Raw genomic sequence first — 17,121 nt, 5'->3', positions numbered from 1 at the left:
CTTTTGTGCCTGGAAAGTGTGCTTCCTAAAATTCCTTTCCCTACATGGTTCTGGATTAGAGTTTTCCAATGAGAACAACTTCTTGAGAGTTGGAAGGTAAAGTGCAGCAAATGAATTTTTGGAAAGTCATTATAATTCCTTGTGGTAGATTTCCAGACTTTTCACAAGCTCTCACCTAACAGTCACGGCAGTTTGAAAATGCCCCCAAAAATGGTATGCTCCTTTCATTATTCCTTTTCAGTCTGAAATTGTGACTGTTTCTTGATTCTCTAGCTTCAGCCATCCAGATTGATACTCCTATATCTCTTACCATTTTTGTGAAAGGCTTTTTCTCATTATTAAAGATTGATTATACTATCCACACTTGCAGGGTCTCAATTCTCTTGAACAAACTCAGACAGGATACAATGAGGAATCCTCCATTCCTATTTTACATTGGTACTCCTGGCCTCTGTGGCAGTATGTCCAGTGAAGTAAGATTGCATGTTGAAGATGGATACCAGAGAGACTGCTTGGCAAAACCAGAAATGGTGCCAGAGCACCTGATTAGCAGGTCCTGTGAGGAAGCATGGAGGAGAACTAAGGGGAGATCAGGAATGTGGATGGGAATTAACTGGTGGCAGGCACTCAGGCATGCAGAACTCACCCTCAGCACCCTGGCACCACGCTGCAAACACAAATGATTCTAGACTTCACCTTGCTGGGAGGAATAAATGCAATTACTAACATTCTTTCCAGCTTTGGTCAGAGGATATTCCTAAGAGGTACAGTTGAAGCTACTGATAGAATGTATCAACAATGCTGCTTCAAAGGGATGGGAAAAGGCATGGTCTGAAAATAGGAATGCAAATAAACCCAGGGTTTTTAGGGATCAGAGCTAGAGCTAGGGCAAAATTTACCAGCCATGATATTAACACACCAAATTATAATCAGCTAATTCCGTATTGAAATTAACAACCAGTGTATTACTTTGGATCACAAAGCAAATATGCTTCTCATCTCAAATCCAAATTAGGAGTGTAGAGTTTCTCTCTTCATAGAATTTATATTCCTATCACTATTTACCAAGCAACCCTGAAACTAAAATGATTTAGTCAGCAAGAACCTTCTCTTATTCTATTTTATGGGTATAATAATTTGGCTTAATTGTCAATTGTATAAGTGATAAGACTTAGAGAACTTAGTAATTTGTCCTTTTTATGGTAGAAACATTTCACCGTGGCCTATTTCCAATGAAGTGACTAAATGAAGAAACAATAATTTTCTTAAAGAGACATTAAAGAGCAGTTGAAGTAAGCATCTCTTTTGCGTGTGTAAATCCTAAGTCATGTCCTAATTTTAAAGCCTTCCACAAAAAACATTGACTGACTAACATTCTACTTTGGGCACACAGTGATCGACTTAAATTAGCAGCCCTCAAAGTTTTGTTCATACTGCTTGACACTGTACTGGTGGCAGATTCTGCAATGAGCTGAACTGGATCCTGCTCTTCTTGTGTACAAATCATCACGATACCCACAAGAAGCAATCGGAGACCCGACAATTGTTATTGAACTTTGCGCTCTGTGAAAACACTGCCCAGTTTCAACTGATAAACACACTTCTATATGTTCACGCCCATGTACAAAGCCCATACACCACATACAGATACAGGCACATCACAAAACAGAGAGTAAGTCAGAGGCATGTGATTTACTTCCAGCAGGAAAACCAAAGCAGTTTTCAATTGACGTGACAGTCCAGACTGTAGCTGAAGCTCCCAAGTCTCCCTCCACTTCTGACAGCCCCAGCAATGCTCCCCTTGAAGGGGATCTGTTGACAAGGCATCTTCTGGACACTTGCTGACAGGGACAAGAGGCTTATGGGTTTTGAATGGAAAGGATTTGCTAAATAAAGCTTCAATCCAAGCCTTCACCTCTTTTTCCCCAGAGGTCAGGCCACTAAAGTCCTTGGTAGCTTTGAAAATCACTAGGGGAACCAATGAATTACTTACATTTTAGAGCTTGCTGTGTGACACTGATGCCCAGGTAAACCCAGTTAGGAAACTAAGCTCATACGATTATATTTTTGAAATGAAAAAGCTTTTTTTTTTTTTTTTTTTGCACCCATCTTATTAGTGGTGGTTGTTCCTCTCCGATCCATTGTCAATGACTGATTCTTACCTAATCTAAACCTCAACACATCATCCTGGTAAAATTAAGTCTACCAAGAGACAAGGTTCCTTTTCTTCCATGAGTAAATTCTATATAGCTCTAGTTTCTTGGCCAATATGATATATTACATATTCAAATGTCTTTGATTTCCTTTTGATTCCTTCATTGGGTCTAGCATGTGATTTATTTAGTTTGTAATGATTTTTTTTTTGTCTTTTTGCCATTTCTTGGGCCGCTCCCATGGCATATGGAGTTTCCCAGGCTAGGGGTCTAATCTGAGCTGTAGCTGCCAGCCTATGCCAGAGCCACAGCAACGCGGGATCCGAGCCGCGTCTGCAACCTACACCACAGCTCACGGAAACGCCGGATCGTTAACCCACTGAGCAAGGGCAGCGATCGAACCCGCAACCTCATGGTTCCTAGTCGGATTCGTTAACCACTGCGCCACGACGGGAACTCCTTGTAATGATTATTAAACGAAGGTATTGAACATACATTCTTTCACAATGGGGATAGCTTTATTTGCGTTTAAGTCTTAAAAGGAATAATTTTATCTTACGAGATTCTGATTATTGCTCTTACTCCATTGATGTCTTTTAACTAAGCTGAACTACTGACCCTCATTTTTTGCTAATGATCTTTAAAAAGAAAAGTTTGGAGTCTCAAAGAGCCCATCCTGGATAAATGGTCTTTAATTCCATTGTCTCTTACCCCCAATCCATTCTTGGTACTGTCTGACTTGCCATCTCTTGGCTTTGTCCCTTGCTTCCAGCACTTCATTTGCTTCTTCATTATGCTAACAGGGCTTAATTTTATTGATTTTTGAGCTTCAGCCCTTCCTGGGGTGGGCTGAATCACTTATGGCTCCTCTACAAGTGACAGAGAGCCAACCCGAACTTGCCTAGGCAAAATGGGGAAGGTGTTGGTTCCTCTAACCATGGGAAGGTCAGAAGAAGCAAGGGAGAAATGGAGTAGGGTTTATAAGCAATGGAGCTGGCTCCTCCTCCCTGTCTCTCCATGTCAGTCTCTTTCTCTCATGCACACAGGCTTCTTCCAGGAGGTGAAGGACATACCATGGCTTCAGGCTTACATTCTTACAGTACCTAACAGGAAATAGGGAAAGCCTCCTCCCTCATAGGTTTAATTTCTTGACTCTTGGGGGAGAATTCTATTTGGACCAACTTGGGTTAAGACCTGAGAAATCAAGTATTGTTGGCTCAGCTTGGGCAGATATCTTTCCCTTGCCCCAACATTATGGGTAAGGAGGTATTGTCATGTTGAGAGATGACAGCAACCATTTCTTCTTCATGATAGAGCACAGTGGGGAGAAGAAGGGACTTTCTCCCCAAAGAAGGGAGTGGTATTGCCAGAAGAAATGAACATGAGACCCCCCAAACCAGTTAATATTCACAAAACAAGTCTATATTCACTGAGTTTGAAGGGTAAGTCATGGGATTTGGAGTCAGACAGATGCAAGTTCAAATCCCAACTCTGCTACTTGCTATTCTCTTGCACAAGTCGTATACAGCTTCTGAGCCTCTATTTCCTCATCAGTAAAATGGGAATAGAATACCTAACTCATAGGTTTGGGGGAACTGCATGAAATAATAATCACAAAGTATTTAGCAGACTGTTTAATAAAATATCGAATGCTATTAGATGCTTCATAAACTCTGGCTGTGATTGTGGTGCTTCGTGGTTTCTGTTTCTGGTTACTCTATAACAAGCCCACCCAACCAGGTCTTGATTCTGGAGCCAATCTGGGAAGCAATTGCTCGGCTTACATTCCTACTGGGATTTTCACAGACCTATCTGGGGAGATCAAACAAGAAACTTTTCTTTTCTTGATTTTTTTTCACTGCCGAAGAAATTATGAGAATAAACAGAATAATATTTCTGTTACTGGATTTCCCTAACAAGAATAAAAATGTTATTACATAATTAATGTAAGCACCCAATATGCCTCCAGGATGGTATTACTTGTGTCAGAAATGTCAAAGCTATAGAAGGTATGGTCCTTTTCTTATAGATTTCTTTGGAGCAATAAAAATAGATAATAAGGAGTTCCCGTTGTGGCGCAGTGGTTAACGAATCCGACTAGGAACGATGAGGTTGCGGGTTCGATCGCTGCCCTTGCTCAGTGGGTTAACGATCTGGCGTTGCTGTGAGCTGTGGTGTAGGTTGCAGATGCGGCTCGGATCCTGTGTTGCTGTGGCTCTGGTGTAGGCTGGCAGCTATAGCTCCGATTCGACCCCTAGCCTGGGAACCTCCATATGCCCTGAGAGAGGCCCAAGAAATGGCAAAAAGACAAAAAAAAAAATAGATAATAAGTAATTAAGTGATGACTTTAGCTGTATAATCAAAAGTTGATTTGGTTTATGCAGGAAGAGTTAAGCAAAGGAAAGATCCACATGCTTGGTTTTCCAGAGAGAATTTGAGTTGATCTTGAAGAAAGGATGACATTATCAAGATAAAAGTAGGCATTCCAGATGAATGTCAGGAGAAAATGACTAGAACAGATATTATAGAGTTTTTAGGGAGGGATTGCTTTCCAGAATCCCTCCTCTCACCTCTCCACAGATTTTGCTCCCAAGGCTATAAGATATGAATAAAGAAGAGCTACAGTCCTAGGGGATGACAATAAGAAGCAAAAGCTGGTTCAAGAGGTCGTAAGGCGGAGTTCCCGTTGTGGCGCAGTGGTTAACGAATCTGACTAGGAACCATGAGGTTGCGGGTTCGGTCCCTGCCCTTGCTCAGTGGGTTAATGATCCGGCGTTGCCGTGAGCTGTGGTGTAGGTTGCAGACACGGCTCGGATCCCGCGTTGCTGTGGCTCTGGCGTAGGCTGGTGGCTACAGCTCCGATTCAACCCCTAGCCTGGGAACCTCCATATGCCGCAGGAGCGGTCCAAGAAATACCAAAAAGACAAAAAAAAAAAAAAAAAAGAGGTCGTAAGGCATGTGGAGGGTGGGGAAGGGTGGATAGATAGTTTAGGGGTAAGGCAAATATGTAATGTGAAACAACAAAAATAAACAAAGAAGAGGTCCAAAATATGGCTATACTTTTGGTGACTAAGTTGCAACAGAAAGTAAGGTCATTGGACTTGAGAAAGCTAAGGAACAATAAGGTAGGTATGCTGGACCATGGAAGAGATGCTGGAGTCATGAATAATGAGGACAAGTGGTAAGATAAAGAGGAGGACTGTGATACAGTTGCTGGAGTCAGGGAGGAAAGTTTGACCTGGAGTTGATAAAAAAGATAAAACTCTAAATTGGGGGAAAGCACACAGGATGTATCTAAAAGATATTTTTTGGCAATGGCAGCAAATGATTGACACAGAAGCTGAAACGGGAACTAAGAAAATGTCAGCCCCTTCTCAGCCAGTGAGTTGGGGATGCAGGATAGGGCATGGGAGAGGGAGATGGTCTCCAGTAGAGCGGATACAGAGGAAAGAGAAAATATGTCATAAAAAAAAAAAAAACCCAGGATTGAGTTTAAGCAAGTTGATGCTCAAGTTTGACTATAGGCATTTTTGTCAACCATTGAGCAGGAGATCCAGATACAACACTGAAAGGGCTATCAGAGGAGAAGTCGAAAATGGAGAGAAATGAAGATGGGTAAGGCTGGATAAAGATGGGTCTGTAAGGGTACCTTGCTTGCACTTGACAGAGCCGCTCAAGTAATTACTCCTCTCAGAAGTCTTCTTTGCCTGCCTTCTACCCCAGGCGTCTCTCCTTTGTGCCGCCTTAGCTCTGAAAATTTACAAACCTGTGTTGCAATTCTTGGTTTGCCCATCTACCTCTTTCCCTCTACTACAAGCTTCTCGAAAGATATATGCCCTTTTCACTTTTGTGTCCTCAATACCTGACACAATGCCTGGCATAAATAATTCTTAACGTTTTTTGGTTGGTTGAAGACATGAATAAACATGAATGTTGTAGGGCTATGAACACATAACCTCTTGGATTAACCCATCCTGCCCTTGCCCACAACGTTATGTCCGTTGGCTGTCAGTCTCCAGAACGGAAGAAATAGAATCTGTGCCACATGTGTACCTTAAAATGTCAAGTACACACATTAAAAAGAAACAAGTGAAATGAATTTACTAATATATTTTATTTAACCAAATATATAAAACTACTATCATTTCGACATGGACTTACTATAAAAATTTTTAACATGATATTTAAATTCTCTTTGTTTTCTACTCTTTTCAAAATCTGGCATGCATTTTCCATTTACATTACATCTCACTTCAGGCTAGGCACATTTCTTTTTTAAAAACATTTTATTGAAATAGAGTTGAATTGCAATGTTGTGTTAGTTTCAGATATATAGCAGAGTGATTCAGTTATATATGTGTGTGTGTTCTTTTTCTGATTCTTTTCTGTCATAGGTTAGTAAAAATATTGAGTTTAGTTTCCTGTGCTTTGCAGTAGATCCTTATTGGTTATCGGTTGTATATGTAGTCCTGTGCATATGTTAATCCCAAAGTCCTAAGTTATCTCTCCCCTCTGCCTTTCTCCTTTGGTAATCATAAGTTTGTTTTGTATCACACTGAGCACATTTCAATTGCTAAATAGCCACAAGTAGTAATCACCACTGTATTAGACAGTGACGTTTTAGGCTCTAGAACACACCTACCTAGTTCTTTCCCTTTTTATCTTTTTTTTTTTAATTTTAATTTTCTAAGGGCCACACTCACGGCATATGGAGGTTCCCAGGTTGGGGGTGGAACTGGATCTGTAGCTGCGGGCCTATGCCACAGACACAGCCACACCAGATGGGAGCCACGTCTGCAACCTACACCACAGCTCACAGCCATGCTGGATCCTTAACCCACTGAGCGAGGCCAAGGATTGATTGAACCTGTGTCCTCAAGGATGCCTGTTCAGATTCGTTTCTGCTGAGCCACGATGGGAACTCCTCTTTCCCTTTTTTAAAACATCACAAATAAAATCTTTTATTTGTCATCATTAAAAATCTGAATTTTAAAGATATTCTTGGGCCAGTGGCTCAGATCCACCAGCTCATTTGACTTTAGCACCTGTCTCCTCCCCATTACATTCTCCGTAACAATTACCTTCACCATGAAGCTTCAAGATTCCCCAGTTCAAATTTGGGCTTCTTTGCTTATCTAACAAAGAAAATACTGAGCAGATAAATAGATTGGCAAACCTTTTCTACCTCATTTCCAATGCTGTCTGGAATCAATTTATTGCCCACTTCTCTCAAGTCTGCTCTTCTCAGGTCATGTGTTCCATCACCTTCTTGCAAATTTGGGGATCTGTTGGTGCTGGGTATAAGGCTTCTGAATTTGATTGTTGCATTTTTATTAAAACCCACACATTAGATGCATCAAATAACCACGAGTGGTCCTGACATGAATGTGAGATTCAATCACGGTCTGCCATTTTTGACCATGGAGTCCATTTTATCCCGGGTAGGATGGATCAGGAAAATTAGGCAGTTTTTGCCCTGAATATCCTCAGTAATTAGCTTGAATTCTCTAAATGCAACTTCATCATTTTGCAGATCCACAAGTCTCACTTCTAAAACATGACCCTTGAGGTCATCATGTGTGATTTTGGTTCCTGGAGTTCTCTTGCCTGGAGTTTTCCATTATATCTTATATTGAACATTGCTGATGCTTTCACATCATACCAATCTTCCCGAGAAAAATGGCTCACCTGCTTTCTTCATGGTTCCCTTTTTGCATCTTTCCTAAGGTGCTTGTTCTTGCCAATTCTTGCATGATGCCGCTCAATATCCTTTCCCTTTTGATGGCCTCTACACCTGGAGCATCTTCTGTTTGGATTACACTTCCTCTAGTTCTCTTCAAAACTACACCTTTGGATATAGCATTCATAAAAGATTATACACACATACAAAGTGCAAACACATGTAAATAGTTACATACGTATAATGCATAAGGTGTATAGGGATTAACACAATGAAAGACTATTTCTTGTGTATTCAAAATCTAATAAAGATCAAGTAGCTCTCTGCCATTTGGAAGTGAAAATGGGGAATGAAGAATGAGTATGTAGGGTGTCTGTACAGACCAGGTCTGGAAAATTCCATTGCCTTAATTCTGTCATATAACTCCACCCAAATGCAAGGGAAGCCAACAAATGCCATCTTCCTGTGTATCCAGATAGAGAAAATGGTGTGATGACTACAGATCACTATTGCTGACACAATTGTATATCTTTTATTCCAAAATTTTTAGCCAGAACCCATAGTATTAAATAACAAGGGTGATAAAGGACATTTAAGTCTTATCTCTGATTTTAATGAAGAGTGTTTTTATCGTGTCTCCATTTAACTAGATGATAGATTTGGGGAAGAAATGTGTGTATCTCTCATCATACTCAGGAACTTTTTATCTCTTTCTTTGTTAATGGGTTTTTATTTATTAGTGAGTGATATAAGTTGAAGTTTATCAGATAGCTTCTCAGCAGTTATAAAGATAATATAATTTTTTTCAATAGCTTAATGTGCATATTAAGCTATATTTATAATATTTCATTTAATATTAATATTATATTAACAATATAATATTAAAATTAATATTAATATAATATTAACTTACTATATTAAACCTGATATTAGATTATATTAATAAATTGAATATTATTGATTATATTATTCATAAATCACAATATTTATATTAATAATATATAATATTATAAAATATATTATATTATTATATAATAATATACAATATTATGACATTCATAAATTTATAATAATATATTATTCATAAATATTATTAGACTTCTTAGTGTTGAATTACTTTTTCTTATTTCTCAAAGTCTAACTTATTATATCTATTATATATAAAATTTATATAAATAACATTTTTGAAAAGCTGGATTCTATTTGCTGTTTAAAAGTTTTGCGTCGATATTCATAAGCAAGATTGAGCAACTCTTTTATAATTTTTCATCTGATTTTATAATTCACAAGTGAATTGTAGAGCTTTATCTCTTTTTCTACTTTCTGGAACTCTTACAGTTATATCTGAGTTAACTGATTCTTCAAAGTGAAGAATTCCATTATGCTTGGGCCAGTTAATGAGGCTGCGGGCCTATGCTTCAAGCACATTGTGGGTCTATATTTCAAGCACCCTGTTGGCAGTATCCCTTATATCTTAGATTACAGCTATAACACTTAGTAAATTTTTTTTGGTCTTTTCGTCTTTTTTCTTTAGGGCTGCACCAGTGGCATATGGAAGTTTCCAGGCTAGGGGTCGAATCAGAGCTGTAGCTGCCAGCCTATGCCACAGCCACAGTAACGTGGGATCTGAGCCGTGTCTGTGACCTACACCATAGCTCATGGCAACACCAGATCCTTAACCCACTGAGTGAGGCCAGGGATCGAATCCATATCCTCATGGATGCTACTAGTCGGGTTCGCTAACTGCTGAGCCATGATGGGAACTCCACATTTAATAATTTTATTAACAATGTTTTTACTACTTCCATGCTCCCTTTCTGGCCCTCGGTATGTTCTTTTATCACAACAGGCTGCTCTTATTTATTGCTGCTCTACCCCTGAAATTACATCGAAAGTAAAACATAGATTTTTTTAAAAATGCCTCTCCAGTTGGCAACATTTCCTCTCTTTCAGTGAGGGTGTTTTCTCTGCTTCAGTGAACTATCCTTGTTGACCTTCTCCCTTGTGTGAAACTGCAGATTCTGCTTATCTTTGTCAATATAGGTCTAGATAAAGCCTCAGCAGATACAAGTTTCTGCAGGACTGGTGTAGGTCTGGATAAGGGGTTCTCTGAGCAGAGATGGATGAATGAGGGATGAACATATCAGGGCATGTCTTTGATGCCAATGGACCAACATGTAGGGTCAGCTCTCCCATTTTCTGCCCTCCTTCCTCACCATGAAGAGGAGAATGAACAGAGGGTCTGCAAGCTTCCCTCTGGAGGTAGTGAGTGAGAATATGCAAGCGACCTCTCCAAGACACCGAGTGAGATGAGGATGGCACTCTGAGTCCCTCTGCCACCATGGATCCTTCTGTAAGTTTTATCTCAGATGCACTGAATAATGTCTGCCCAGTGGAAGCTTTTGTTTTATAGAGGCTTTCCCCGCATTTGTTCTAGTGATGGCTCCCTCTCTTCCTTGGACAACGTCTTCTCTACCCCTCCAATCATATTAGGGGTTCAGAGTATTAAAGTTTTTTCATCATAGAAACTTGCCTATCTCCCTCCCATGTTTAGTCTCAATAGTGGGTATGTGACTAAGTCCAAAGTAAGTCTGGGTTCGAATAAATCCATCATGCAACCTCATCAACCTGGCCCCATTCATGGGTCCAAAGGGTGACAGCGATCCAAGCCACAGTCCTTCAGAGTCCTTCCTGGAAGTTTTTTTTTTTTTAAAGCAGATAGTGAATAGTCAAGCAGCAAAGATGCGAGCCTAAAGCATTTAAATAGCCAGCTCCCTGATCACAGGGAGAAAAACTAGTAAGCAAAAAGAAGTTGATGTGCTGGGAGAAACAGACTATAAGTGCTTGGTTTGGGTCCCAACTTCCTGAAGGATCCGGTGCCTGCTTTCACTTCATCGACTGTGAGCTACCCCAAGCGATCCCTTCCTTGCCCATGTCAGTTCCAGTAGGAGTTCCTCCTTTTTAGCAAAGTGTATCAATATAGTGAGTATGCATATATGCATTACTGCTCTTCACCTATTTCATCCCAGGGAAATCTAATGCTTTAAGTGGGACCCCTGCTGATTTCTGGGGCTTAGATAATCCTTTCTTTGTTACACTCATTGACCTGCCTTCACAGGGATTGCAAGAGGGACAGTCAATGTCGTGCTGAGGTCACCAGCTTGGAGATTACATCTGGATCCATTTTTTAAACTTGCCTTTGGTGTTAATTTTCTTTCCTCCTTTCTTTGTGGCTCAGTTCTCATTAGTTCTTTCTCTTTCTAAAATACGAGCTGATTTTCCCCTCACACACTACACCTGGGAAATAGTGAAGAAATTCAATGCGTAAAGATATAATAAATAAGACTTGTAAGTAAAATTGGAAGCGGACCTTGCTACCATACAAATATTATTACAGAGAAAGATTTTAAATGTCTAGTGATTTCAGCAATTAAGTTTTTGGTCTCGGACTAGTTGTAGGCACTTTCTGAGAGCTTGGGGTGATCTGGGCACACCTTCACCATCCTGGACTAGACTCCTGGGCAGTCCCTGTACTGTGGTGCAAGTCAGTAATTTGCCTGGTCTTTTCCACAGATCCTTTGACTTTTGTTTAAAACTTAAGAGAAGTATCCAATTAGTACAGAAGTTAGGAATTCCCCTTTGTCCTTGTTGGTAAGGAAAAAACTACTCTAGGAACAGATGAAAGTGGGGCTACAATCTAAAGTACTGTCTTTTTTTTTTTCCTTTTTTGGCTTTTTAGGGCTGCACCTGCGGCATATGGATATTCCCAAACTAGGGGTTGAATCAGAACTGCAGCTGCCAGCCGACACCACAGCCATGCCATGGGATCCAAGCAGTGTCTGTGACCTACACCACAGCTCACGGCAATGCCAGATCCTTTAACCCACAGATCGAGACCAGGGATCAAACCCACATCCTCACGGATACCAGTCAGGTTCGTTACCACTGAGCAATGACACAAACTCCCTAAAGTACTATCTTTGTTCTTGTTTTTTTCCCCAAAACTTATGAAAAAAGTCAGAATGCTTAATCTTTTCTGATAACACGCTTGAGTGGCTTTTTATTGGAAGCAGAACTTTGTTCATCAGGTGCTTTTATAATTGATAAGAGTAATTTTTTTTGATAAGGCTGTACAAAGTTTAACTAGTCTTGATACAGACCCTTTAATTAGGCATCCCTTTCTGATTCCTCCTCTAACTGTTCTATCGAGACACTTTTCTTTTTTTCTGTAAACACCTCAGTCACCAAAAGAATCTTTGCACTGTCTTTCCGTCTCTGGCTAGATGCCTTGCTGTAAGTCGAAAACAAATGTAATGTGTGTCCACATTGAATCTATCTGGGAGGTTTGCTCTAACACACTGTAAAACTTACACCGGGTGAGAAAAGGCCGGCAGCTGAGGCCTCCCTGGCTCTCTTGTCCCCTTACACCTCTGACAATGCTGCTTAGCCCTGCCCCTCAGTGCTCGCCCTTATTGCCGATTTGATATTGTGTCATTTTTCTAATTTAAAACTCCCCATCTTATTATTTATTTATTTATTTATGTTTTATTATTTGTTAGGTTAGGGCTGCATCTGCAGCATATGGAGGTTCCCAGGCTAGGGATCGAATCAGAGCTTTAGCCACTGGCCTACACCACAGCCACAGCAATGTCAGATCTGAGCTTATGTCTTGGAACAAAACCTCAGCTCATGGCAACACCAGATCCTTCACCCACTGAGCGGGGCCAGGGATCAAACCCGTGTCTTTATGGATACCTGTTGGGTGTGTTACCGCTGAGCCACAGTGGCAACTCCTCCCCATCTTATTTAGAACGGCCACTCCAAGCCCGTTCCTTTTTTTTTTTTGGTCTTTTTGCTATTTCTTGGGCCGCTCCCGAGGCATATGGAGGTTCCCAGGCTAGGGGTCGAATCGGAGCTGTAGCCACCGGCCCACGCCAGAGCCACAGCAACGCAGGATCCGAGCCGCGTCTGCAACCTACACCACAGCTCACGGCAACGCCGGATCGTTAAACCACTGAGCAAGGGCAGGGACCGAACCCGCAACCTCATGGTTCCTAGTCGGATTGGTTAACCACTGCGCCACGATGGGAACTCCTCAAGTGGTTTTTAACTAGTTTTTTTTCTGAACTCTGAAATTGCATCTAAGAGGACCTTCCCTAACCTACCTCACCAGGGTCTAATCACCCTTCTAGACAGCAGTCTCTGAGAACTCGCTGACGAGTTACACCTCTGGATGCATCGTCTACTCTTTCACTACGTTGTTATCCATGCCTGTGGTATAACTCAGTTGGCTGGAAATTTCTTTGATGCCTCTGGCAGCTCTTTGATGGTAATACTACCAATATTAAAAATCCAACATGGATGGTTTATTATGTTACAGACACAACGCTGAGTAATTTCCTGGCAAAGTATTTAAAACATGGCTCAGCACATAGTAAGCCATTAATAACGGATGGTTATTAGTATTGAGAGTTCTCTGAACTTGGTACTATTATCTCCATTTCAGAAATAAGGAAACTGTGAGTCACAGAGAATTACATAACTTGTACAGGGTCACAGAGCTCGTGAAGTGGCAGAGAGAGAACTTGATCTCAGTCTGCTGGGCACCAATATATATCCATGTTCTTAACTATTACCAAAATATACACATATAAATATATATATATACACCCACCCTAATCAATCTCATTTTTGCAATAATGCTCTTGCAGTTTTCAGAGCAGTGCAAGTTGTACTCAAGACAGTTTTTACTTTGGAATTCTTTCCTCTTTTAAAATTCAACAGCCTCATAAGGAAAAAGGCACAAGTATTTGTATCTCCCTGGAGAGTTTCATTTTGAAATTTCAAGGCCATTGAAATATGTGTCCTTAGGGAGAACAATGAGTTTTTTTTTAACTTCTAAGTTGCTAGGGAACTGAAAAAAAATTTTTTTTATCTATTAATATACTACTTTAGTCAGCCCCTTTAGTTTTGTTTTCTTTAGTAGTCCTCGGCCACCAACACCTCATACTTGCTCTAACAGAAAGAACTAGACTATGTCCAGGGCTGGGCAATATCAAAAGTTCATGGGTATATTTATAATATAAATTATTAATAGTAATATTAGAGACTCAATCTTGATGGTGTAAGGCATCCTACTTCTTAAAAGTTATTCCATTGGATGCTCACAAAGGCTCTAAGATGCAATGGCCTTTCTCCTAGTCATGTTGCTAAATTGTGGAGGGAGAAATGCCTATTTCTGCTGTCGCCAAAGGTTCTAAAGAGTGCTTTTCCCCTTCCTTCCCATCTTCCTTCCTTCTCCTCCTCCCTCCCAAACTCTACCTGCCTGCTTCTTCTTCAGTCCTGAGAGCCTGCTTGAAGGGAATTGAAAATGGCCAGACCTCTGGTTTGGGGCTCTCTGAAAGGCTCCCGAATCCCTAGGGACCAGGCAAGTGACAGTTGTGACAGTTTCTCAACCCAAGTATCTAGGTATCATAACCCTTCCCACTTCAGCAGCAGCACCGCGCCCAGATCCCATCCCTGGAAGCAGCAAAACCCTGGGCTCCACCCACCCCTCGGGCCGGAACCCAGCGCGTCTGTACCCCCCCACTCCCCCCGGATTCCCACTAGGGTGAACGAAAGGGCTTGCACACGATTATAGATGCTGGAGACGCATCGCGAAAAAGGTGTCATTTAGAAGAAAGTCGCTTTCCTCTAGGGGCTGCAGTTGGCAGCAGCGGCCGCACTCTACCTGCAGCAGCGTGGCGGCTCACCTGTGCGCCGGGCCTGGAGGATGCTCTGGCGGCGGGACTCGAACGCTCCCGGGCCGAGCTGCGCCCCGCGGTCGCGGTCGGGTCTGCGGCAGGCTGCCCAAGTCCGAGAGGGAGGAAGCGGCGCGCACAGCTGTCTTCCGTCGGGCTGAGGCCTCCCTCCCTGCCTGCTCCCCTCTCCCCGCCTCCCGCCCCAGAAATTATCTCAAGCGTTGCCAGTGCGATTCCAGAGCCCCACTCGGGTGGGTTCTTTTGTTTCTTTGTTTTAATGACAGTTCCCAGCCCTTCGGCATGTCATGCGCGATTAATTCTCTGGCTCTCTTGGAGGCAGCTGGGGTGAAATTTCTTCTGCATCATCCTTTTGGGGATAATTGTTTATGATGTGACGTCAGCCGGATTGATTTTTTTTTTTTTTTCTCTCCTGAATGAGAGAGGAAGGGGGAGAGAGAGGCACAGATGTGTGCGGAGGCCACGGGCACTGACATTTGGAATTCCTTCAGGGCAAAGGGAGATAGGAGAGTGGCAGCTTGATAGTGTGCAATGTGCAACCAAGACTTCAGGCTGCATGGCATAATTAAGAAGTTTTGCTTAAAAAAAAAAAAATCCCCTCCGCAGCGAGCCACCTAGGTGTTCCTTTCATGCCAGAGTCCCCTGTGAAGGTGGCGGAGTCTGACAATTAATCTCGGATACACACACAGCCGCTACAAGAGGTTTAAGAAGACGGAGAGGAGGGGCGGGGGAAGTGCGTCACCAGGTGGGGAAGGGGCCGTGCATTTGGTGACAACCCGGAGGGGATGGGGGTGGAGGAGAATGGGGACGGGAAATAGGTTCTGTGTGCTCTCCCGGGGTATTGTGTCAGGAGATGCAGCCTGGCTACCATGTGACGCGGTCCAGAGCTGAAGGGATTGGCCGAGGCAGCGCAGGCGGTGCAGCTCGGCCGGCTTGCTGTTCTCTCCCTTTCTCTCGCAGCATCTTCCTGGGAGCCTGTAGGTGAAGCAGCACCAGCAGCATCCATGGCCTATCTTTGGGGTTAACACTTGTCTCCTTTGGCTTCGGCAGCGGACAGAGAAGATCTCTGGGCGGCAGCAGCGTTGTGAGCACTTGGCTGGGACACGGAATCGTATCCTCCTGTGTTTTTTCAGACTCTTTGGAAATTAAGGAATGCAATTCTGCCACCATGATGGAAGGTAGGATGCTTTCTGCTGTGGTTGTCTGGCATCAGGCAAGGTTTGGGCAGAACAGCATTGAAATGTGTGTGCAGCCTGTTTCTCACTGGTCTAGAACCTGGTTGCCAGGATTTGCAAGCAGAAATGCTGCAGTTTGCTTGCAGCGGACCAGGGCTGAGACTAATGGAATCAAACCACAGGGCTTCTGTTTAGCTCAGAACCTACAGAGCTCCCAGCTCTTTTGAGAGAGGGGAAAAAAAAAAAAAAAAAAAACCTTCAAGTGCTTGCAGGGAGGAGCGATAGAGCTAGGAAAGCGCTTGCAAAGCAAAGAAGTTGGGAGAGAAGATAAGGTTTTCTGCTCTGGGTTCCTGGGACTCCACTGATTAAACATTTACAGTGGAAACTTGTCTTCTGAAATTGACATTAGATGGGAGAGGTCATTGACAGAGTTCATGTGCTGTCATTTTCAGGGAACTGTTTAAAAATGTTAAAAATTCTTGTAAGATATTTTTATCTCTGCAATTTACATCATTCTGTTGGGGTGAGAGGTGCAGCAAATGTGATCCATAAGGTATAGTTTTAAGGGGCTGTCATTGCAACAGAATGAGCAGTATGAGAAAAATATCTGGGCCTCTTAGCTTCTGATTCAGGGTCTTATCGGGTTTTTTAAAAATGAATTTTGTGCTTCCTAAATGCATTCCCCATGCAGTGGTTTTTAGCCAAGTATCAAATGATTACATACTGATTACCTTTTTTGCATTCAATATTAGGTATAAGGAGGAGGAACTTTATCTGGGGAGATGTTGTTTCGACTATATTTTATTCTACTAAATTACCTTTCCAAGCTTGAGATGGTGACAACTAAGATTACCTCAAAAAAGGAGCAAGCTGATTAGGAAGGAAACAGGCAGCCTACCCAGGCTTTGATTTTCGGTTTTCACACTACAGGATGGTGCAAAACTCCTGGCCTTTCCTAAGATGACAGGCAGAAATTTGTCCCCAGCCTGGATTTCACAATGCCGAATTGAGTGCATAATGGGTCTCAAATCAGCCATGAAAATGGCAGAGAGGCCACCTCTTAAGCCAAAGTCTGTCATACAAATTTTAAACATTCCTTAGAAATCTGCCAAAATGGAATAACAGGAGAATGGTCACAAAAAAAAAGACAAAAAAACCCAACAACAACAACAAAATAGCAGTGTTGCCTGTACTTATATGACAGAAATGAATTCTTTTTGCTCTCTCTGTCATCATGTCAAATACTGTTAATGTGATTTGGGTGAGTAAAGAATTCTACAGTCATGGCCCACAAATTTTAGAAAATAGCCTTAAAAGAGAGATTGGGTATCATTTTGTTATGGAGCCTGGTCTTG

At 42.0% G+C, this 17,121-nt stretch overlaps 1 protein-coding gene and 1 pseudogene across 11 annotated transcripts in view; one reads left to right on the top strand and one right to left on the bottom strand.

The window, feature by feature from the left end:
- Positions 1-7,142: 7,142 nt before the first annotated feature.
- Positions 7,143-15,761, bottom strand: LOC125133385 (40S ribosomal protein S3a-like; annotated as a pseudogene).
- Positions 15,071-17,121, top strand: part of SGIP1 (SH3GL interacting endocytic adaptor 1) — a 229,982-nt gene continuing 227,931 nt past the window's right edge. For 10 of the 11 annotated variants that reach the window (XM_047788744.1, XM_047788743.1, XM_047788746.1 and 7 more), the window contains exon 1: positions 15,412-15,769. In XM_047788744.1, coding sequence (XP_047644700.1) covers positions 15,760-15,769 — 10 coding nt within the window. In that variant the 5' untranslated portion in view covers positions 15,412-15,759. Of the gene's footprint in view, positions 15,337-15,411; positions 15,770-17,121 lie in introns of those variants that run through there. The other variant, XM_047788738.1, reaches the window with a different exon arrangement.

This window comes from Phacochoerus africanus, chromosome 8 (assembly GCF_016906955.1).
Source record: "Phacochoerus africanus isolate WHEZ1 chromosome 8, ROS_Pafr_v1, whole genome shotgun sequence".
NCBI lineage: Eukaryota > Metazoa > Chordata > Mammalia > Artiodactyla > Suidae > Phacochoerus > Phacochoerus africanus.
This window is presented reverse-complemented; position numbering and strand designations above follow the sequence as displayed.